General features: G+C 44.7%; 1 protein-coding gene across 1 annotated transcript; it reads right to left on the bottom strand.

Annotated features, from left to right (window-relative positions):
- Positions 1–136: 136 nt before the first annotated feature.
- On the bottom strand, positions 137–22,052 carry LOC117375711 (netrin-G2-like). Its single transcript, XM_033972021.2, has 10 exons — positions 21,902–22,052; positions 16,245–16,503; positions 16,015–16,160; positions 15,176–15,414; positions 13,951–14,140; positions 8,564–8,573; positions 2,085–2,252; positions 1,351–1,488; positions 902–991; positions 137–298 (listed from the first exon to the last, which is right to left on the bottom strand). The coding sequence occupies exons 1-10, from the start codon at positions 21,977–21,979 to the stop codon at positions 159–161; spliced, it is 1,458 nt and encodes a 485-aa protein (XP_033827912.2). The 5' UTR covers positions 21,980–22,052; the 3' UTR covers positions 137–158.
- Between the last annotated feature and the right edge of the window lie 1,455 nt (positions 22,053–23,507).

The following is a 23,507-nucleotide window of genomic DNA, read 5'->3' as shown; positions in this document are numbered from 1 at the left end:
AGTGTTTCATTCAAACTTTTTATTTAAACAGTAAAAAAAAACAGCTTGGCGTGTCTCATCGGGAGGGGCCGTGTCTCGTCGGGAGGGGGCGTGTCTCGTCGGGAGGGGCCGTGTCTCGTCGGGAGGGGGCGTGTCTCGTCGGGAGGGGGCGTGTCTTGTCAGGAGGGGGCGTGTCTCGTCAGAAGGAGGAAGAGCATCAGGTACAGGGGCGTGGCCATGAAAGGCTGAGGGGCGGAGTCAGTGGCTTCCTGTGAACATCCTTCAGTCTCCAGACACAGCTCCTGCTCACAGAACGATCCTGCAATGAAAAATAGTCAGATGCCCTCCCATACTGCCCACAAAACAGACTCCTGGCTAGCTCTGTTCTCTTTGTTCTCTTTGTTTGATTTGGGTCTGAGGATGGAGTTATAGATGGGGGATAGAGATCTGTACCTTACTAGCATTTTTTTTTTTTTTTAGGAAAGACAATCTTTACAGGAATGAGGGCCTTAGGCATCACCTCTCCCCAATCTATATCTGCATCAGACCAAAGAACAATAGAGCTAGCCAGGATGTTAATAGGTGTGAAATCACTCATTAGTGGCTTGAATGACTGTATGTCTCAGGCACAGTCTAGTGGAGCTCAATAGACCTAGCCAACAAACAGAAACTGTAAATAAAAGCTGTTTCCAGTGTCAGTGTCGTTAGCTCCTCCTTCAGACCGATATAAGTCAGTGTCCAGCAGTGATCTGACCAGAACTGAAGAAGAGACGAATGAGCTGCTAAACATCTTCACTGCTACAACTTTTTGTCCAGTGACAAGAGTTTATTTTTCTTTTGTTATGGATCAGATTACACAGATATCACCTTGTGGTGTCATGGACTCCCTGTGTGTCAGACTGCCTCAGATGCCCTCCCTCACCTGTGTAGTTGGAGGGGCAGGAGCACTTGGTGAAGTCCATACATGTTCCTCCGTTCTGACACAGAAGCTGATCTTCATCACAAATGTTTTCTGCACAAAAACAGTCAAACTTTTAAACCTGTGCATGTGTGTGTACGTGTGCGTGTGTCTGTGTGTGCATGTGTCTGCGTGCGTGCATTTGTGTGTGTGTGCATTCATTTGTGTGTGTGCGTGCGTGCATCTGTGTGTGCATTCATTTGTGTGTGTGTGCGTGCATGGGTGTGTGTGCGTGCGCCTGTGTGTGTGTGCATTCATTTGTGTGTGTGTGTGCGTGCGCCTGTGCCTGTTTAGATACAGATGGACCATGCCCTGTTCCTGATCCTGTCAATCACACCCATCTGAAGTTGGGGAGGTTCAGCTGTGACCAAACACTCCCTGTGTGGTTGATTATGTCAGATGCCCTCCCTCACCTGCACAGCCTCTCTCTCTCCAGTTGTACCCAGGCAGGCAGGAGTCACAGCGCCTCCCGGTGGTTCCGGTTTTACAGGGACAAGCCCCAGTCTCAGAGCAGATGGAGCTCATGCTGCCCACGGGGTCACAGCGGCATTCTGGGAAATAAACAACAGTCACAGTGGCATTCTGGGAAATAAACAACAGTCACAGTGGCATTCTGGGAAATAAACAACAGTCACAGTGGCATTCTGGGAAATAAACAACAGTCACAGTGGCATTCTGGGAAATAAACAACAGTCACAGTGGCATTCTGGGAAATAAACAACAGTCACAGTGGCATTCTGGGAAATAAACAACAGGGTCACAGCTGCATTCTGGGAAATAAACAACAGCGTCACAGCGTCATTCTTGAGGGATATGTGTTTGACTTAGTGGGCGGAGCTCAGCAGAGTCAAAGGTCACAAAGAGAAATAACAAATAAATAAACAATGTCACATCTCAGAGAAAAACAAATGCCATCACATCTGCACTCTGACAAACAAACAAACAGAAAATCTCCCATAAGCCCCTGCTCTTCCCTGCGCCCACTGCAGGACACACCAGGAGGTTGTGGGTTAGATTCCCTCTGTGCTACAGGCCTGAAGAGTCCAACACGCCGCTCATTAGGATAAAAGTGTGTGTTCAGTTTAGAGCAGATCCAAAATGGCTCCTCTGAAGTGAAGTGGTGGTCAGAGGTTGTGGGTTAGATCACCTGTGCAGGCCTGTTCGTTGCTCATGGGCACAGAATCGTTGCGGTAGTACCCCAGGCGACACAGGTGGCATTTAGTTCCTCTGGTGTTGTGTTTGCAGCTCACACACGTCACCACCTCCAGGAAGTCAATGAAACTGCAGCGATTTGAGTGATCGTTACACTCACACGCTAAAGGGGCGGAGCAAGGAGAGAAGGAGGAGCGAAGGAGGAACAAAGGGGGAACAAAGGAGCGAAGGAGGAATGAAGGAGGAATGAAGGGGGAACAAAGGAACGAAGGGGGAGTGAAGGAGGAATGAAGGGGGAACAAAGGAACGAAGGTGGAGTGAAGGAGGAATGAAGGGGGAACAAAGGAACGAAGGAGGAGCAAAGGAGGAACAAAAGGGGAACAAAGGAGCGAAGGAGGAATGAAGGGGGAATAAAGGAACGAAGGGGGAGCGAAGGAGGAACAAAGGGGGAACAAAGGAACGAAGGGGGAGCGAAGGAGGAACAAAGGGGGAACAAAGGAACGAAGGGGGAGCGAAGGAGGAACAAAGGGGGAACAAAGGAGCGAAGGAGGAATGAAGGAGGAATGAAGGGGGAACAAAGGAACGAAGGGGGAGCGAAGGAGGAATGAAGGGGGAACAAAGGAACGAAGGGGGAGCGAAGGAGGAACGAAGGGGGAACAAAGGAACGAAGGGGGAGCGAAGGGGGAACAAAGGAACGAAGGGGGAGCAAAGGAGGAATGAAGGGGGAACAAAGGAACGAAGGAGGAACGAATGAGAAAAACAAAAGAGGAACAAAGGGGAATGAAGGAGAAATAAAAGAAGAACAAAGGAGACACAAAAGAGGAACAAAATGGAATGAAGGGGAACAGAGGAACGAATGGGGAGCGTAGGAGGAACAAAGGGGGAGTAAAAGAGGAATGAAGGAGAAGGAGGAATGAAGGGGGAACACAGGAATGAAAGGGGAGAGAAGGAGGAACGAAGGGTGAACAAAGGAACGAATGATAAAAGCAAAAGAGGAACAAAGGGGAACGAATGAGAAACAAAAGAAGAACAAAGGAGACACAAAAGAGGAACAAAATGGAATGAAGGGGAACAGAGGAACGAATGGGGAGCGTAGGAGGAACAAAGGGGGAGTGAAAGAGGAATGAAGGAGAAACAAAAGGGGAATGAAGGAGGAATGAAGGAGAAACAAAAGAGGAACAAAGGGAGCAAAGGAGGAATGAAGGGGGAGCGAAGGAGGAACGAAGCAGGAACAAAGGAGGAATGAAGGGGGAACAAAAGAGGAACAAATGGAATGAAGGAAGAACAAAGAAGGAACAAAGGAGGAATGAAGGAGGAACAAAGGGGAACGAGCAAGTAAGCAAGGACACAAAGCAGAAAGGAAGCAAGGAAACAAGGAAAGACAGCCGTTAATAGAAATGTAATATTTGGTTGTAATTCTGCAGGGCATCAGGAGTAATCAGGTTTGCAGAGTGGTATTGTCAAAATGGAGCCAAACTGTTCTCCTTGGTGTTTGAGGCAGACGCTCCAAACTCGTGCAACAAATTATGACAAAAATTTGAATTTTTCAACTCTGTCATCTGATGCCTGTGCTGACGCTCAAACACACCAGAACACACAAACACACAAGAACACACAAACACACCAGAACACACAAACACACCAGAACACTCAAACACACAAGAACACACAAACACACCAGAACACTCAAACACACCAGAACACTCAAACGCACCAGAACACTCAAACACACCAGAACACTCAAACGCACCAGAACACTCAAACACACAAGAACACTCAAACACACAAGAACACACAAACACACAAGAACACACAAACACACACCAGAACACTCAAACACACCAGAACACACAAACACACCAGAACACACAAACACACCAGAACACTCAAACACACCAGAACACACAAACACACCAGAACACTCAAACACACCAGAACACTCAAACGCACCAGAACACTCAAACACACAAGAACACTCAAACACACAAGAACACACAAACACACAAGAACACACAAACACACCAGAACACACAAACACACAAGAACACACAAACACACCAGAACACACAAACACACCAGAACACTCAAACACACCAGAACACTCAAACACACCAGAACACACAAACACACAAGAACACACAAACACACAAGAACACACAAACACACAAGAACACACAAACACACAAGAACACACAAACACACAAGAACACACAAACACACCAGAACACACAAACACACAAGAACACACAAACACACCAGAACACACAAACACACAAGAACACACAAACACACAAGAACACTCAAACACACAAGAACACTCAAACACACACCAGAACACACAAACACACCAGAACACACAAACACACAAGAACACACAAACACACAAGAACACACAAACACACCAGAACACACAAACACACAAGAACACACAAACACACCAGAACACACAAACACACAAGAACACACAAACACACAAGAACACTCAAACACACAAGAACACTCAAACACACACCAGAACACACAAACACACCAGAACACTCAAACACACAAGAACACACAAACACACAAGAACACACAAACACACCAGAACACACAAACACACAAGAACACACAAACACACCAGAACACACAAACACACAAGAACACACAAACACACAAGAACACACAAACACACCAGAACACTCAAACACACAAGAACACACAAACACAGCAGAACACACAAACACACCAGAACACTCAAACACACAAGAACACACAAACACACCAGAACACACAAACACACCAGAACACTCAAACACACAAGAACACACAAACACACCAGAACACTCAAACACACAAGAACACACAAACACACCAGAACACTCAAACACAACAGAACACACAAACACACAAGAACACACAAACACACTAGAACACTCAAACACACAAGAACACACAAACACACCAGAACACTCAAACACACCAGAACACACAAACACACACCAGAACACACAAACACACCAGAACACTCAAACACACCAGAACACACAAACACACCAGAACACACAAACACACCAGAACACTCAAACACACAAGAACACACAAACACACTAGAACACTCAAACACACAAGAACACACAAACACACCAGAACACGCAAACACACCAGAACACGCAAACACACCAGAACACTCAAACACACCAGAACACTCAAACACACAAGAACACACAAACACACCAGAACACACAAACACACCAGAACACACAAACACACCAGAACACTCAAACACACCAGAACACTCAAACACACCAGAACACGCAAACACACCAGAACACACAAACACACCAGAACACACAAACACACCAGAACACTCAAACACACCAGAACACTCAAACACACCAGAACACACAAACACAACAGAACACACAAACACACAAGAACACACAAACACAACAGAACACACAAACACACAAGAACACTCAAACACAACAGAACACACAAACACACAAGAACACTCAAACACAACAGAACACACAAACACACAAGAACACTCAAACACAACAGAACACACAAACACACAAGAACACTCAAACACAACAGAACACTCAAACACACCAGAACACTCAAACACAACAGAACACACAAACACACAAGAACACTCAAACACAACAGAACACACAAACACATCAGAACACACAAACACACCAGAACACACAAACACACACCAGAACACTCAAACACACCAGAACACTCAAACACACACCAGAACACTCAAACACACCAGAACACACAAACGCACCAGAACACACAAACGCACCAGAACACTCAAACACACCAGAACACTCAAACACACCAGAACACACAAACACACTAGAACACTCAAACACACTGTTCTCAAATACACCAAAAAGCATCTGCCTCAAATGCAAAGATGTTCCACTAGGGGCTTTCAACACGATTTTTGTGCCGTGATTTTGAATGCAGCATTAGACTTAGATATAGTGAAAGTGAATTAGCAGTGGGTTGGTAGTGTGTGGACTTAGCTGTAGCTTTTGGTCAGAGGTTTCACTTGTATAGTTCTAGCCGTTCGGTTTAGCTGTAGGTTTTAGCAGTTGTTTTAGCTGTTGGGGTTAGCTGTTTGTTTTCGTGTTCAGTTTTGTTTTTTTACCTGTGAAGGAGACATAAGCAATTTTGGACAAAGCGCTACTGGAGCCCGGGATCAGAATCTTCTGAGTCACTGACAAATAAACAGAAATAAACAAACAAACAAACACATGGATAAGTACAAATGTAAGTTTACGTTTAAAGTCCCTGTTCCTGATCTTTCCCGTGTGTTTGAGTAAACGTGTTGTACAGTGCATATATCGTGTAAGCAACTCTTGAGGTCAAAGTAATTCTGTGTATAAATGCGCTGTTAGCATGCTAGTTGTTAGCTTTACTGTGATGACCAAACTCTCTTTTGAACAGGTCTTTCAAGAACAACTGGAACCAAATCTCAGTTTTTAAAAGAACCAAATCTTTTTATCTTATACATTTTAATATAGATTAACTCTGAACCAACACAAGACTTTTGAACAGCTCTTTAAAATGAACCGATTCAAAAGATTCAGATCCCACAAAAGAGCCGAAAGTCCCATTACTAGGTAAAAGTGCTTATAAACTCATCATGGTGAATACTTAGGACGTTCTGAATGCATAAGCTTAGTGAGGAGTAACTTTGGACTAAACTTAAGCTTGTTCTGTTTTTCATTTTTTTAAGTCAGAAAAGTTCAGAGACTCGGGGACACAAACCTTTCCTTTCATATTTCTCCTCCTTTGTCTCCTCTGTCCTTCCCTCCTTTTCTTCCTTTGTTGTTTCCTTTCCCTCCTTCGTCTTCTCCTTTGATTCCTTTTTACTTTCTTTCTCTTCTTTCATTTCCTCCTTTCCTCCTTCTCTCATTTCCTGCTTTGCCTCCTGCCCTGTCTCCTCACTCCCTTCCTTCCTTGCCTCCTCCTTTGTCTCCTTCTGATTTTCTGGTCCTTCATTCTCCTCCTCTTTTTTTTCCCCTTTTACTTCTTTCCTCTCTTCCTTCTTTGTCTCCTCTTTTGTCTCCTTACTCCCTTCCTTCCTGGTTTCCTTCCTTGCCTCCTCCTTCCCTGTCTCTTTGTTCACATCTTCTGGTCCTTTTTTCCTCTCCTCTTTTTTTTCCTCTTTTGGTTCTTTATTTTCTTCCTTCCTGATCTCCTCTTTTGTGTCCTTCCTTGTTTCCTCTTTGGTCTCCTTCCTTGTCTCCTCTTTCGTCTCCTCGCTCCCTTCCTTCCTTGTCTCCTCTTTCGTCTCCTCGCTCCCTTCCTTCCTTGTCTTCTCTTTTGTGTCCTCGCTCCCTTCATTCTTTGTCTCCTCTTTCGTCTCCTTCCTTGTTTCCTCTTTCGTCTCCTTCCTTGCTTCCTCTTTTGTCTCTTCGCTCCCTTCCTTCCTTGTCTCCTCTTTCACCTCCTTGTTCCCTTCCTTCCTTGTCTCCTCTTTCGTCTCCTCGCTCCCTTCCTTCCTTGTCTCCTCTTTCGTCTCCTCGCTCTCTTCCTTCCTTGTCTCCTCTTTCACCTCCTTGTTCCCTTCCTTCCCTGTTTCCTCTTTCGTCTCCTTGCTCCCTTCCTTCCTTGTCTCCTCTTTTGTCTCCTTCCTTGTCTCCTCTTTCATCTCCTTGTTCCCTTCCTTCCTTGTCTCCTCTGTTGGCTCCTTCCTTGTCTCCTCTTTCATCTCCTCGCTGCCCTCCTTCCTTGTCTCCTCTGTCGGCTCCTTCCTTGTCTCCGCTTTCATCTCCTCGCTCCCTTCCTTCCTTGCTTCCTCCCTTCCTTCCGTCCTTGTCTCCTTGTTGTCTTCCTTCCGTTGGTCTGTTGGACCTAAAATCACAGAACACAGATGATTGTCTCTGCCCTGGGGCAGACTGGCTTACATGTGGCTGCCACTCACCTCTGTCTGAGTCTGGTAGTGGTCCAGGTCTTTCTACAGTCTCAGGTCTGGACTCTGTGCCCTCATCAGGGGAGGGGAAGGAGAAGTCGACTGGAGCATAGTCCCTCTCAGGCACTCCAGAGTCTGGCTCTGGTACTGGTGCTGGTTCTGGTCCTGGTCCTTTTGGACACAACAACAACAACAACACACATCTGAGTTTGCACAAGACTCACTTTTTCTGCTCCATCTGTGTTAAATATGATTGGTCCGTAGAATGTGGTGATGTCATCTGTGTTAAATATGATTGGTCCGTAGAATGTGGTGATGTCATCTGTGTTAAATATGATTGGTCCGTAGAATGTGGTGATGTCATCTGTGCTACTCGCCTCAGGCCACAGTCAGGGTCTAGTCCTGGCTCTGGACAGGGTCTAGTCCCAGTCCTGATCTATTCCTGATTCTTTACCTTCAGCCCCCTCCGGAGGCTGTACCAGTGCAGGGACTCGGTCTGTATCTGGACTTTCTGGGGTCTCAGGAGGACTTGTGTCTGGACTACGTTCTATGGGGACCTCCATGGGCCTGCCAGGGACCAGTTCTGGGACCAGGTCTGCATCTGGTTTAGGGTCTGATTTAGGATCTGGGGTCTGGAAAGAGGGGCCGGTCAGAGTGTCCTCCACAGAAGGCTCAGAGGACTCTGTGGTCTCAGGAACTCTGTTCTCTGGGTCCACAAAGTCTGGGGTTAAAGGAACATCAGGGTCAGGAGCAGGGTCTGAGGACTCTGGTCCAGTCTTGGGTCTGGTCTCTGGTCCGGTCTCTGGTATGATTTCTGGTCCAGTCTCTGGTCCGGTTTCTGGTCCCGTCTCTGATTCCTTCTCTGGTTCCTTCTCTGTTCCCATCTCTGGTCCCATTTCTGGTCCCATCTCTGGTCTGGTTTCTGGTCCGGTCTCTGGTCTGATCTCTGGTCTGGTTTCTGGTCCCATCTCTGGTCCCGTCTCTGATTCCTTCTCTGGTTCCCTCTCTGCTCCCATCTCTGGTCCCATTTCTGGTTCCATCTCTGGACTGGTTTCTGGTCCGGTCTCTGGTCTGATCTCTGGTCTGGTTTCTGGTCCCATCTCTGGTCCCGTCTCTGATTCCTTCTCTGGTTCCCTCTCTGCTCCCATCTCTGGTCCCATTTCTGGTTCCATCTCCGGTCTGGTTTCTGGTCCGGTCTCTGGTCCGGTCTCTGGTCTGGTTTCTGGTCCCGTCTCTGGTCCCATCTCTGGTCCCGTCTCTGGTGCGGTTTCTAGTCTGGTCTCTGGTCTTGTTTCTGGTCTGGTCTCTGGCCCAGTCTCTGTCCCGGTCTCTGGCCCGGTCTCTGGTCTCATCTCTGGTCCCGTCTCTGGTCTTGTTGGTCTCGTTTCTGGTCCGCTCTCGGATAATGCCGGGTCTGGATTAGACAGTTCTACGGGAAACTTGGAATCAAGTGAGACTGGAGAACTTGCTTGAGACTCTGGGGGGTCTACAAGGTCCTGACCAGAATCAGGTTCTAGACCAGGACCTAAGTCTAGACCAGGACTGGAGTCTGTGGGGGGAGGGACCTCAGACAAAGGGACTAAAACTGTGTAAGACTCAGAGACAGAAAAGTTTGGATCTGAACCAAACTCTGAGGGGTCTATAGACGGCCCAATCCAGACCGGGTCAGAGGGGGCAGGGTCAGAGGGGAAAGGGTCAGAGGGGATGGGGTAAGTGAGGTCAGAGGGGGCAGGGTCAGCAGACTCTGGTGTCTCAGATGGCACTTTGCTCAAATCGTCAGGAGGGAGCGCTGAGGCCAAATCTGTGGAAAAATAAAAACATCTAAGTCCAGAGTCCAGGATGCAACCAGGGTCTAAACCAGGACTGAGGTCTGAGGAGAACCGGGTCTGAAGCGGATTTGGATGAGAGTCTGGACCAGGGTCTAGACCAGGACCATAGACTGTATATATAAATGGACATAGCTAACCTGCTAGCCATCAAATTTTAAACAGGAAGTGATCATTCAGGCTCTATCGACTCCAACTCACTTTCTATGCAAAAACTGAATATTAATGACAATTCAGGCGCTTTCTTTCCTGAGGTTGCTCCTAGTGTTAGTAACAGGTTTGATTGACAGTGTTGCTAAGGGCACTCTCCCTGCTAAAGGGGTATTATCTTCAACAGCCTCGCTCTGGATTGGCTCCTTGGTTGCTATGATACTCATGGTAGGAATTCCAAATATGGAACTCAACTTCAAATTGGCCCCTATAACTGCTAGCCTTTATGAGCTTCATTTGACTGAAGCTGAACGCTGTGGGTGACGTCACACTCACTTAGTCCACTTCTTTATACAGTCTATGACCATGACTGAGGTCTAAGGAGGACCAGGGTCTGGACCAAGGTCTTGGAGCAGAGGGGTTTAAGCAGAGGGTTAGTACTAACAGGTCCGGACAGAAGTCATCATGTAGCTCTGGCCTGAATGTGATAGGCCTATTGATACTTTGGGGGTGTTTTACATTCATGTCTATGATTAAATGTTCAGCAGTTACCATGGAGACACAATGTGCAGATTAGCAATAAAAAACAAAAAAGGTTTCAGGAGCCTGTGATCAGTCTGAGAGTTCATGGTCCTGTTTAGGAGTTTGATTTTACACAAAAAGGAGAGAATGACTAACTGAAAAACTGTTGGCTAATGCTAATGCTAGCTATCTTGTGACTGCAGTTGTATTTGAGAGGGACTTGTTTAACAGCACAAATCCGCTCTCGTGTTGTAGTTCAGATAAATCAGTTCTTTATGGTTGGATTGTGTTCAAACAAAACTCAGATTCAAGTCTAACTTAAGTAGGACAGACCTGAGACAGAGCAGTGCCGACAGTTAGCATCAAACCCCCAAAGAATGTTGCTGCAAAGGATCAATACACAGGCCTAAAATGTGATATTGCCTAACCATAATGTGACTGTTTTATATTATGGTGTAATCTGAGATAAGTCTGTAGGTGACAGATGCATTCAAACATGTTTACTACACCAAAACATTTTCCTAACCATAACCCTAACCTTAAGTCTAACCCATTTGCTAACTTTAAAATGAATTCTGTTCCTAAACTTCATCACTTTCAGACATCCCTTCTGACCTGCCCTAACCTTAACCCTTCCATTAACATGAGCAGAACCTGACCTGGATCTGAGGAATCCGGACTGGATTCCGCAGGAGGTGGTGCCACTGCATCAGAGGAGGCGGAGTCAGGGGTCTCACCTGAGGAAAAACAAAATCACAGAAGCGCTGAACAAAGAGGCTGTGAATGGACAATTTGATCAGGGTTTTTATGTAGGGCATTCTCTTTTGGTGAGGTATGCAGCTCCAGATGTTACTGTCTATAAGTCACCTCTAGCCACAGATCTACACCAGCCCTACACTCAGTCTTATGTTCTACCTTAACGATGGAGGTGCAAACCCTTTCCTTAAACAAACCCTAACTATAACCTAAATCCTAACTTTAACCTAAACCCTAACCTTAACCTAAACCCTAACCTTAACCTAAACCCTAACCATTGTTCAGTCACATTTGAAGTATTTATAGTTCTCAAAAGATTGGATGTCTCCAGAATGTGAGTCATATTTTCTAAGAAAGGTTTTTACTGGTCAAATATGGCCTAATATGTGTAAGGTTGTGCAGACCTCGTAGATGTGAAGATAAAGCCGACCTCTGGGACTTTTTTTGTGGGTGTCTATTTCACTGCATCATCAGTATACATTTGTACATATGCATGTTTCTGCATGGCTCTGGAAAATTATAATGAGAGAACTGGTCCAAGTATGGAGCCTTGTGGAACTCCCATATTACACTCTAAAGATGTTCAGACTGGGGTGTCAAAAATGCGTTGGGCGTTTCTAATTGTACATCTCTAGTTGGATGCTTGTAGATGAACGCCTCAAGTTGGACATCTCTAGTTGTACGTTTCTAGTTGGACACCTCAAGTTGAATGCCTGTAGGCAGACACTTTTGCATTTGAGGCAGACGCCTCTGACACGTGTCATGGATGCCGTGGACGTAGTCAGAGAAAAATACTTGACTCGTCCAGGGCCTGTTGTCCAGGGCGTCTGTTGTCCAGGGCGTCTGTTGTCCAGGGCGTCTGTTGTCCAGGGCGTCCGTTGTCCAGGGCGTCCGTTGATGTGTCTAGGGCATTGGCAGTCTATGAGTTGCTTTGTGAACGATGCAGACCAGGTTGAGGGAGTGACTTTAGTGCGATTATTACATAAAACCATCAACAGAGGTGATCGGCTTAGGGGCGGTGTTTCTATCTTCATGCTAGCTGGTGCTCCCAGCATATTTAAACTGCCACTAGTTTGTAGCTGATGTCTTTCTCCTTCTTCTGGATAATGACGTGGCTACATCACTGGAGCGTAGTTTCTGATTGGTTGACGCTGTGCGTCAAACGGCAAAAGTTCAGCTTTTCCCACTCTGGAGTCTGAAGTTTTAGATGCACAAACAGAGCGTCCAACGCCTCAACGCTGAAGATGCAAAATTGCATGGCGGCCTAGACTCGTGTCCACCATAGACTCTACATGTAAACCCGATGCCCCTGATGCCCTGAGGTGAACGTAGCACCGCTGACCACACTTTGTATTCTATTTGTAATATAAGGTTTTATCCAGTTCATTTCTTGTTCAGGAAGAAAAATGTACGAATAACTAAATGTTGACAAAAATGTCAGATAGAATCTAATAAATCTAAAGCCCCACTGCGGGACATTTCATCACATTAGAACAGGGTTAGGGAGAGGAGGCTGTGCAGTGAGACTGTAGCACCCCTAAATGGACATTCAGCACACACACGAACATTACGGAACCCTAAGAGCACGTACCCTGAGGCTCCTCTGCAGCTTCACCTGAAACACAGTCGCAAGGTTAGCTCAGGTTTACAGGTGTATCTTTAACATCCCAGTGACCCCCCAGTGTCAGGTTTAGTCCAGTTTATAGACTGTATAGATAAGTGGACATAGCCAATGTGCTAGCTGCCGTGTTCCAAGTAGGAAGCGATTCTGGGCGCGATTCCAGCTCCATCGACTCTGGCTCCAATTCCCATTACACTTGAAAACTGTGTCCTCTCTCTGTACCTGCTGCTGTCAGACTCGTCACTTTGGTCTTAAATGTTCGTATTAACCCTCTACATGATCCTGGGGTTTTTGTTTCACTATTGTCTGTGTAAATCAAGATATGAACATTAATAACAGACAAATCAGGCGCCTTCTTTCTCTGACAGTGTTGCTAAGTGCCTGCTTCCTGCTAAACCAGTTATGCGGGTAGGAAGGGGCGTTCGACAGGCTCGCTCCTGATTGACTCTTTGGCTGCTATGATACTCACGATTGGCTAATCTGGGCTCCAGATTAGCCGCTATAATGGCTAGCCGCTATAAATGCTAGCCTCGATGAGCTTTATATGGAGTCGAACACTGTGGGTGACGTCACAGTCACTTAGTCCACTTCTTTATACAGACTGTGGCTAAGACAGATTAAAGACTCCACTTCTGTATACTTTACACAGGTCTGTATACTTTACACAGGTCTGTATACTTTACACAGGTCTGTATACTTTACACAGGTCTGTATACTTTACACAGGTCTGTATACTTTACACAGGTCTGTATACTTTACACAGGTCTCTATACTTTACACAGGTCTCTATACTTTACACAGTTTTCTATACTTTATACTGTATATTACAGTTTACACAGGCTGTAGTCTAGTTCCATGTGCTATTTTATAGGTACAGGTTTAAACAGTCACACAAATATAGAGCAGATACATGTAGTAAGTCTGTGTGTGTGTTGCCGTAGTGACCCAGCGTTTGTACAGAAGTGTTTGGTTTTGAGTCAAACTGGGAATCACAGGCTTGTTAGCTTTAGCTCAGGTTGTTAGCTTTGGGTCAGGCGTTTAGCTCAGGCCTTTAGCGTTATGTTTAAACAGATGTAAGAGTCTCACAGATGTTGGCGGCCCCTTGTGGCAGTGGAAGGTACGACCCTGCCCTCCACGGTTGGCGGGTGAAGCCCTGTCGGCAGCGCTCACAGTCTGCACCTGTCGTGAAGTGGTCACAGTCACAGACCAGAGCTGAGTCCTGGAGCAGACAGCGGGAAGCGTGGAGATTACACTTACACCTGAGAGAGACATACAGATATAAACATGTGAACAAACATGTAAACATGTGAACAAACATGTCAACAAACGTGAACAAACATGTAAACAAACATGTAAACAAACATGTAACAAACATGTAAACAAACATGTAAACAGACATGTGAACAAACATGTAAACATGTGAACAAACATGTAAACAGACATGTGAACAAACATGTAAACATGTGAACAAACATGTCAACAAACGTGAACAAACGTGAACAAACATGTAAACAAATATGTAAACAAACATGTAACAAACATGTAAACAAACATGTGAATAAACATGTAACAAACATGTAAACAAACATGTAAACAAATATGTGAACAAACATGTAACAAACATGTAAACAAACATGTGAACAAACATGTAAACAAACATGTGAATAAACATGTAACAAACATGTAAACAAACATGTGAACAAACATGTAAACAAACATGTGAATAAACATGTAACAAACATGTAAACAAACATGTGAACAAACATGTAAACAAACATGTAAACAAACATGTGAATAAACATGTAAACAAACATGTGAATGAACATGTAAACAAACATGTGAATAAACATGGAAAAAGACATATGAATAAACATGTAAATAAACATTTACATAAACAACCAACATGAACAAGGCCCAAACCTTTTGCCTTTTGTCTTTTCAACTCTAAATCTAAACTGATGAAACCTCAGCTTCTCCTCAGGGACAAACCTCCTGGAGGGCCAAGTTTGGCCCATGGGCCACACTTTAGATCCCCCAGCTCTAGAAACTCTCTAAAGTGTAGTAGTACTTTAGGTACTGTCTCTATTGGTACTCTCTATAGTGCAGCAGTACTTAAGGTACTCTCTGTTGGTACTGTCTGTAGCTATTCTTTAGTTACTCTTTAGTTACTCTCACCTGTATGTTGCTGATGGTGTAGTAGTACTGTCTATAATTACTCCTGTTTGGGTACTCTTTAGGTACTCCCCGTGGGTACTCAGTAGGTGTTACCTGTAGGCACTGTCTGTGGTTCTTACCTGGCGGGTACCTGCACATTGCTGATGGCGTAGAAGTACTTGAGTAGTTGGTCCTTTTGGACGTAGGTTCCTCCAAGCGCAGGCCGCAGCAGGCGCAGCCTCAGGTCAGTGAAGCTGAAGAAGTCCCTGAGACCAGGACTCGAGTCCAGTCGGGTCCAGACTGAGTCCATGTTTAAGAGCTTTGGACCAGCCAAGACTGAGAACCGGGACCGGACCTCGAAGACCACCTGCTTCTCCTCCTGAAGACCAGAGACCAGAGACTGAGTCAGACCAGGGACCCAACCAAGGACCAAAGACCAGACCAAAGACTAGAGACCAGACCAGAGACCTGAGATCTAAGACTAGAGCAGAGACCAAAGACCAGACCAGAGACCTGAGATCAGTCCAGAGACCAGATTCACTTCTAGATGTCTCCATGTGTGCCTCCTTAAATGCCTGCTAGCCTCTTCACATGTGTCCTTGTTATGTCGCTTATCTTAAGTGATCATGCATGTGCATCGACTCTGGCTCCAGTTCACTTTCTGTGTAAAAACCGTGTCCCCTCTCTCTGTACCTGCTGCTGTCAGACTCATCATTTTGCTCTTGAAATGTTCGTGTTAACCTGCTCCACATGATCCTTGGGTTTTTATTTTGCTCTTTTGTCAAGATATTAACATTAATAACAGACCAATCAGGTGTCTCCTCACATGTCTTCTTTTATCCTTCCTTGGATGTCTCTTTGTCTCCTCATATGTACCCCTCAGATTATTCCTTGTGCCCTTACCTTGTCTCCTACCCTCAGATTCTTCCTTGTGCCCTTACCTTGTCTCCTACCCTCAGATGCTTCCTTGTGTCCTTACCTTGGCTCCTACCCACTGCGAGTACTCCTCGGTGCAGATGACCCGGGTCAAGTTCGAAGGTGAAAGGTCAGACACTTTTTTTGGAAACATCCCAAACGTTTCCAGACAATCGTCGGCATAAAACTGGTACGGTTGCCACGTCTGCCCTGGGACAGAACAACAGATATATAAAACAGAAATATAACAACAGGACTGAACCAGAACTAAACCAGATCTGAACCGGGTCTTACCTCGGTCCAGGGACTTGTCCAGCACCAGGGCAGAGGGACGTCCAGATTCGAAGGTGATGATGATGTCATCAGTGGTCTCCAGAGTTTTGTTCCAGGACAGAGTGACATTGGCCAACAGCGGCTCAGGAAAGCGTGACCATGTGACCGTCTGCCAGTAGGTGACGAGCCCGCCCCTCTCTCGATCGCCCATCAGCTGAGGGGGGTGAGAGAGGTCAGGGCTCGAGGCGTCGCATTCGTCACTGCACAAGTATGGATTATCCTGTAAAACAGAGAAACTAAACTGAGTCTAAACCGGGTCTAAACCAGGTGTAAACTGGGTCTGAACTAGATCTAAACCGGGTCTGAACCAAGTCAAAACCAGGTCTAAACTGGGTCTAAACCAGGTCTAAACTGGGTCTGAACTAGGTCTAAACCGGGTCTAAACTGGGTCTAAACCAGGTCTAAACTGGGTGTGAACCAGGTCTAAACCAGGTCTGAACAGGTCTTAAACAGGTCCTAACCAAGTCTCAACCTAAAGTAACTTTTTTTTTTTTTTTTCTCAGTTAAGTGTACTTATTACACTCAACAAGAACCACAAGACATTCAAAAACTAAAACAGATTTTCTCTTTAGTTACAAACCTGAATAGATATTCTAGTTGTATATAACCTTTTTTGGTATTTCAGACCACAATAATAATAATAGCAGGTCTCTAAATGAACGTACAGGAACCAACGACAAAATGTGGCTGCGGCCTGATCCACAGTGAACTGGGAGGTCACCTGTCCAGTGATGAGCCTCTATTATGTAGCAGTCAACTCACCAAACTGTTAAATATGTTATATCAACCTTCTCCATTAGAGGGAAGCATACATTCAAGACAAAATGTAATTAGCCATGTCAAAGTAAAGAATGTAGGAAAACTAGAAACCAGTTACTGAAACAGGTCTAATTATAGACAGAGATTTACTCATATGCCACATAAAGTCACTGCAAAGCTAATGTCATCAATGTAAGAGTGAATGCAAAAGGCAATGGACAAATTATTTAGCAACACCTAAACAAACAGTTTTCCTGTCAGTCAAAGAAAAAGAACAAGACAATGGAGTTACACATAAACAAGTTCATTATTAAAGAGCTTCTCTCCTTAGCTACTCATTTAAACATTTCACTCCACCTGCTCTGCTAACATCAGTGATCAGGCTCAGGATCGCTCATATTTCAGACCATGAAGTTGACAAAGTGATTCCAGACTTAAAAAACTCAAAAGCACTTGATACAATTGGTCTAAATACACATTTTCTGAAATCATTTTAGGATCTTGTACAGCCAGTCACCCATCTCCTCAAAATGTCCCTCAAACATTGGGTTGCCCCAGCTGAGTGGAAAGAAGCTGCAGGTGCATTGGTTTTTAAATCAGATGCTAAAACAGACATGGCTAATTATCGGCCAGTGGGGATACTTCCTCTTATATTTAAAGTAGCTGAGAAGTGGGTGGTCAAACTCTTACTTACTGCTCATTTACAAAACACCCAACCTTCATTACACAAACAGTTTGACTTTCAGACCCATCGCTCCACAAACACTGCCCTGTGTGTGTTGACTGAAAACATAAAGAACTTTCTTGAATAGAGTCCCTGTGTTGGGGCTGTCTTCTCAGACTTGAACTAAACTTTTGACTCCATCTGGACCAGAACATCAGATTTTGCTCTGGGTTGACTCAGTTTAACATCTCCAGCTCTCCAATGGTTTACATGTATCTGTCCCACAGGAACAGTGTGTGGTAGATGATGGTGTAAAATCTTCATGTTTAGACTGTGATGGTGTCCCACAGGGGTCAATCCTTGGGCCGGATTTTTTCTCCTTCTTTATCAATACCTTGCAAGTGCAACTGTAGATGATTGTGAATCATGGAATCATCTACACTCGAGCCAAAAGCTTTCAGCTGCTGATGACCTCAGAGCTGACTTATCTTTTGTGCATAGCTGGCTTAAGGACTCGTGCCTCGTGACATGAGTGCTGCTGAAACTTAAACATAACTTAAACATAATTTCAACATGAGTGCTGCAGAAACTTAAACATGAATGCTGCTGAAACTTAAACATGAGTGCTGCAGAAACTTAAACATGAGTGCTGCTAAAACTTAAAAATGAGTGCTGCTAAAACTTAAACATGAGTGCTGCTGAAACTTAAACATGAATGCTGCTAAAACTTAAACATGAGCACTGCAGAAACTTAAACATGAATGCTGCTGAAACTTAAACATGAGTGCTGCCAGAACTTAAACACGAGTGCTGTTAAAACTTAAAAATAAGTGCTGCTGAAACTTAAACATGAGTGCTGCAGAAACTTAAACATGAGTGCTGCTAAAACTTAAAAATGAGTGCTGCTGAAACTTAAACATGAATGCTGTAGAAACTTAAACATGAGTGCTGCTGAAACTTAAACATCAGTGCTGCAGAAACGTAAACATGAATGCTGCTGAAACTTAAACATGAGTGCTGCTAAAACTTAAAAATAAGTGCTGCTGAAACTTAAACATGAGTGCTGCAGAAACTTAAACATGAGTGCTGCTAAAACTTTAACATGAGTGCTGCTGAAACTTAAACATGAGTGCTGCTAAAACTTAAACATGAGTGCTGCTAAAACTTAAACATGAGTGCTGCTGAAATTTAAACATGAGTGCTGCTGAAATTTAAACACGAGTGCTGCAGAAACTTAAAAATAACTGCTGCTGAAACTTAAACATGAGTGCTGTTAAAACTTAAAAATAAGTGCTGCTGAAACTTAAACATGAGTGCTGCAGAAACTTAAAAATAAGTGCTGCTCAAACTTAAACATGAGTGCTGCTAAAACTTAAACATGAGTGCTGCTAAAACTTAAACATGAGTGCTGCTGAAACTTAAACATGAATGCTACTGAAACTTAAATATGAAAGCTGCCAGAACTTAAAAATGAATGCTGCAGAAACTTAAACATGAGTGCTGCCAGAACTTAAACATGAGTGCTGTTAAAACTTAAAAATGAGTGCTGCTGAAACTTAAACATGAGTGCTGCTAAAACTTAAACATGAGTGCTGCAGAAACTTAAATGTGAAAGCTGCTGAAACTTAAACATGAGTGCTGCAGAAACTTAAACATGAGTGCTGTTAAAACTTAAAAATGAGTGCTTCTGAAACTTAAAAATAAGTCTTCAGAAACTTAAACATCAGTGCTGCAGAAACTTAAAAATAAGTGCTGCAGAAAGTTAGATGGGGCAGGGCTAAAATGTACATGCCTTGAATGTGTGACCAAAGTGACTGTTAAAAAAGTGGAGTGTGCAATTTTCTATTTTGCTTGGCCTTTTCTGACCCCAGCCCTTTGGGACAATGGATGGAAATGAGCCTTTGGCTATAATCCGGTGTGAACCAGGTGTAAACCCGGCCTAAAGCCAGGTCTGAACCACGCCAATCCACACATTTGTAACGAGGCATCTGGATTACTGTAACTCTTTGTTTGCTGGACCAGGGCTTCCTGCAGCACTTACAGAATGTCCAGAACACTGCAGTTCGAGACAAAATCTAAGAGATAATAATAATAATAATGGCTTACACTTGTAATGCACTTTTTCAAAGCCTCTCAAAGCGCTACACTATAGTCATTATTCATTCATTTCCACACTTGGGGATGGTAAGCTACTATTGTAGCCACAGCTGCCCTGGGGAGACTGACGGAAGCGAGGCTGCCAATCTGTGCCATCGGCCCCTCCAACCACCACCTATCATTCATGCACACACCACTTTCATACTAGGCAATGTGGGTGAAGTGTCTTGCATAAGGACACAATGACAGAACTTGGTCCAAGCGGGACTCGATCCTCCGACCTCCGAGATGAGACAAATATCAGGTCAACTGAAAATATTATTATTGTGTTTAAATGTGTGCACTCTATGGGTCCAGTCTGCACTCTGTGGGTCCTCTTTATCTTATCTGTGGCCCAGACTATGGAACAGCGCCCTCTACCTGTCAGATCCTCTCAGACTTTAACACAGTTTAAGACTAGACTGAAAACCTCTTCTCCCTGGCATTTATCACTGAACAGGATACAGGTGTTTTATAGTTCTTCTCCTGTGTATCGTGTTATCTGTCTCTTCTCACCTGGATTACTGCAATTCTCTTCTCTTTGGTCTCCCACTAAAAACACTCCATAAACTTCAGCTGGTTCAGAATTCAGCAGCTCACATCATCACACGCACCCCTTCCATCAACCACATCACACCCATCCTACAGCAACTTCACTGGCCCCATCTCACACCGCATCCAATATAAAATCCTGCTCCACACATTCAAAGCCATCCATAACCTTGCACCTCCATACCTCTCAGACCTCCTCCATATTGCCACACCCGCTCGCTCTCTCCACTCCTCTTCCTCTCTCCATCTCTCTGTTCCCTCAGCCCGGCTTGTCACCGTGGGGAGCAGGGCCTTCAGCCGCTCTGCTCCCCAGCTCTGGAACTCTCTCCCCCCTGACCTCCGCAATACTGACACACTCTCACACTTCAAATCCAAACTTAAAACCCACTTGTTCAGACTGACATATTCTTTATAATCCACACCTGCCCTGTCCTTTTTCAATGTTTTTTATCTGAATGTTTTTAACTGTATGTTCATAAATGTTGATTTTAACTGTCTGTATATGTATATATTGTATATATTGTATGTAAGGTGATCTTGAGTGCCCAGAAAGGCGCCCTATAAATAAAACGTATTATTATTATTATTGTTATATTTGTTTTGTTCAACTGAAGCTGTTTTAAATGTGCTATAGAAACTTGAATAGAATTGAATAACCCAATTATGAAGTAAGACCTGAACCAGGACTGAACCAGGCCCAAACCGGGTCTAAACCAGGACAAATGAGGTACCCGCTCACACAGCCTCATGTAGTTGAACAGTATAATCTGATTAACAGCAGCTGTCGCTCAGAGACATTTGAACTGAACTATTCCAAGAAGACGGAGGGCATCTGACTCACAGGGAGGGCATCTGACACACGCAGAATACCCATCAACCTAAAACATATACAAAAACTACAATCCTCCAGCTGAGGTAGTCCTGACCAAGACCAGCTCTCTCCAGAATCATGTGTCACTCTGAAGAGTTCTACAGAATTCTTCTCTGACAACAAGCGATTGGAAAACGTGGAACATCATGGCGAAGGCTTGAATCTGATTGGTCGAAGCGTTACAACAGCAGAACGACACGAGACCTCAAACTTGAACTAAACCCATTTCACAAGTAAACCCTGTGTTTCTGAGGAAATAGACTCAGGTCTGTCTGTGCCGCCATCTTGGTTTTCGGTTCCTCTGGGCACTTTGTCTTTGGCTCCGCCCAAACCTCAATGCTGCTCTATGATTGGTCCGTCTCTCAGGATGGATTCTTGTGAGTTTGTGAACTCACAAATATCAGACAATCCGTCTTGCTATGCAAGCTTAGTCCTGACCAAGACTAGCTCAGATTTACAAGGTTCTGGTTCAGTCCTGGTCTAGTCCTGGTCTAGTCCTGGTTTAGTCCTGGTTTAGTTCTGATTTAGGCCTGGTTCAGTCCTGGTGTAGTCCTGGTTTAGTCCAGGTTCAGTCCTGGTATAGTCCAGGTTCAGTCCTGGTTTAGTCCAGGTTCAATCCTGGTTTAGAGTCTGTACCAGGCTGCAGAACTTCTCAGGTGGGTCTCCACAGGTGACCCCTGGAGGTTCCACTCGGATCTTCATGAGTTCCTTCATGTCGCGGCTCTGAGGCTCACAGGGTCCAAACTGAGTCCAGGGTCCAGACTCGGAAGACCGAACAAAACTGCACCACGAGAAGGGACCTGAAGCAGATCAGAGGGTTAGACTTGGTTTTTAGCATGGTTTAAATCAGTCCTATTGTGCTTGTGTCTCTATGGTTCTCATCTCTGAGCCCGTGGATCATTTTGTTATAATGTACACATTTAAATCACAATATTCATCTAAAATGACTCCATAAAAGAAACAAGTCCACTGATTTCCATGTTAGAAAACTGTGTTGCCCAGTGGGAGCTGACGTCGCCGTTAACGTCATCACAACAAAGCGCCGCATGCTGTCGGCGCCCCCTATTGATATCTGCACATCACACTAGAGCAGCACATTTTTTTCATTTGTACCAAAATAATGACGAAACCCTGCCGAATGCTACGAATATCACCAATGAAGAAAATAAAACTGGTGAAGTAAGTGCATACGTCACAGTGGGCGTGTCACAGTGGGCGTGTCACAGTGGGCGTGTCACAGTGGGCGTGTCACAGTGGACGTGTGACGTACTGGTTCGTGAGAAGAAACAACTAGAACATGGATAAACATCTGAACAGAACAGTTTGAGGACTGATTTAAGGCCTGGTTTAATTTTGGTTTAGTCCTGGTTCAGTCCTGGTACAGGACTCACCTGGGTCTTGGGTGGAGACTGGAGGAAAGGGGAGGATCCAGAGTCGAAGGGGGAGGAGCCAGAGCATTATGACATCATAGGTTGGGGGCCAATAGGAGCGAGGCACAGAGGCACATGACCAGGGTCAGAGGTCAGTCCCGACTCCTTTCTGAAACACACAGAAACGCTCAGAGACACAACGGCTGTGCTTTTGGGCAAGACATCTGCTTCTGCAGCTACAAGGTCCCGGGTTCTACTCCCAGTGTGGTTCTGTGGTGAGTTGTGAAAAGTCTGGAAAATAAGATACTCATCGATACTAATATCAAAAATAGATCCTCATTTTTCACAGGTATCGATACTGAAAAAAGTCCCATTGACAGAAATGGACATTTTCCTGAATCTGTTTATACAGATGTGTCTCTGTATGTTCCACAGGTATAAGACACATAGACTAGTACACACATGGACCACTATGAACCAATGCACACTGAGGATTACACACATATAACACACATGGGGATGGAACACAAAGTACAACATTTAATGTGGAACATCACAGTATATTGTCTAAATAAAGAGTGTTTCTTATCATCATCGTGGTATAAAAGTGCACTCACCTTCAGTGTTCTCCTCGTCTCCTTGTCTCCTCGTCTCCTCTGTCCTTGATCTCTTCTGTCTGTCGTGTCTCGCTGCAGGTTTGTCGCTGTCCATTGGAGTTTAAACTTGTCTCCTCTTCCTCACTTCTCCCTCTCTCCTCTCCTTGTCTCCTCTCCTTATTTCTCCTTATATTGTTTTAAAATAAACAGTATAAAGTCCTCGTGTCCGTGTCTCTGTGACACTTTGGTCCACATTTAATCTTTATCCTCTCTCCT

The sequence above is a fragment of the Periophthalmus magnuspinnatus genome, chromosome 9, assembly GCF_009829125.3.
Source record: "Periophthalmus magnuspinnatus isolate fPerMag1 chromosome 9, fPerMag1.2.pri, whole genome shotgun sequence".
NCBI classification, from domain to species: domain Eukaryota; kingdom Metazoa; phylum Chordata; class Actinopteri; order Gobiiformes; family Gobiidae; genus Periophthalmus; species Periophthalmus magnuspinnatus.
Note: the sequence above shows the minus strand (reverse complement) of the source record. Positions and strands in the feature narration are given on the sequence as shown.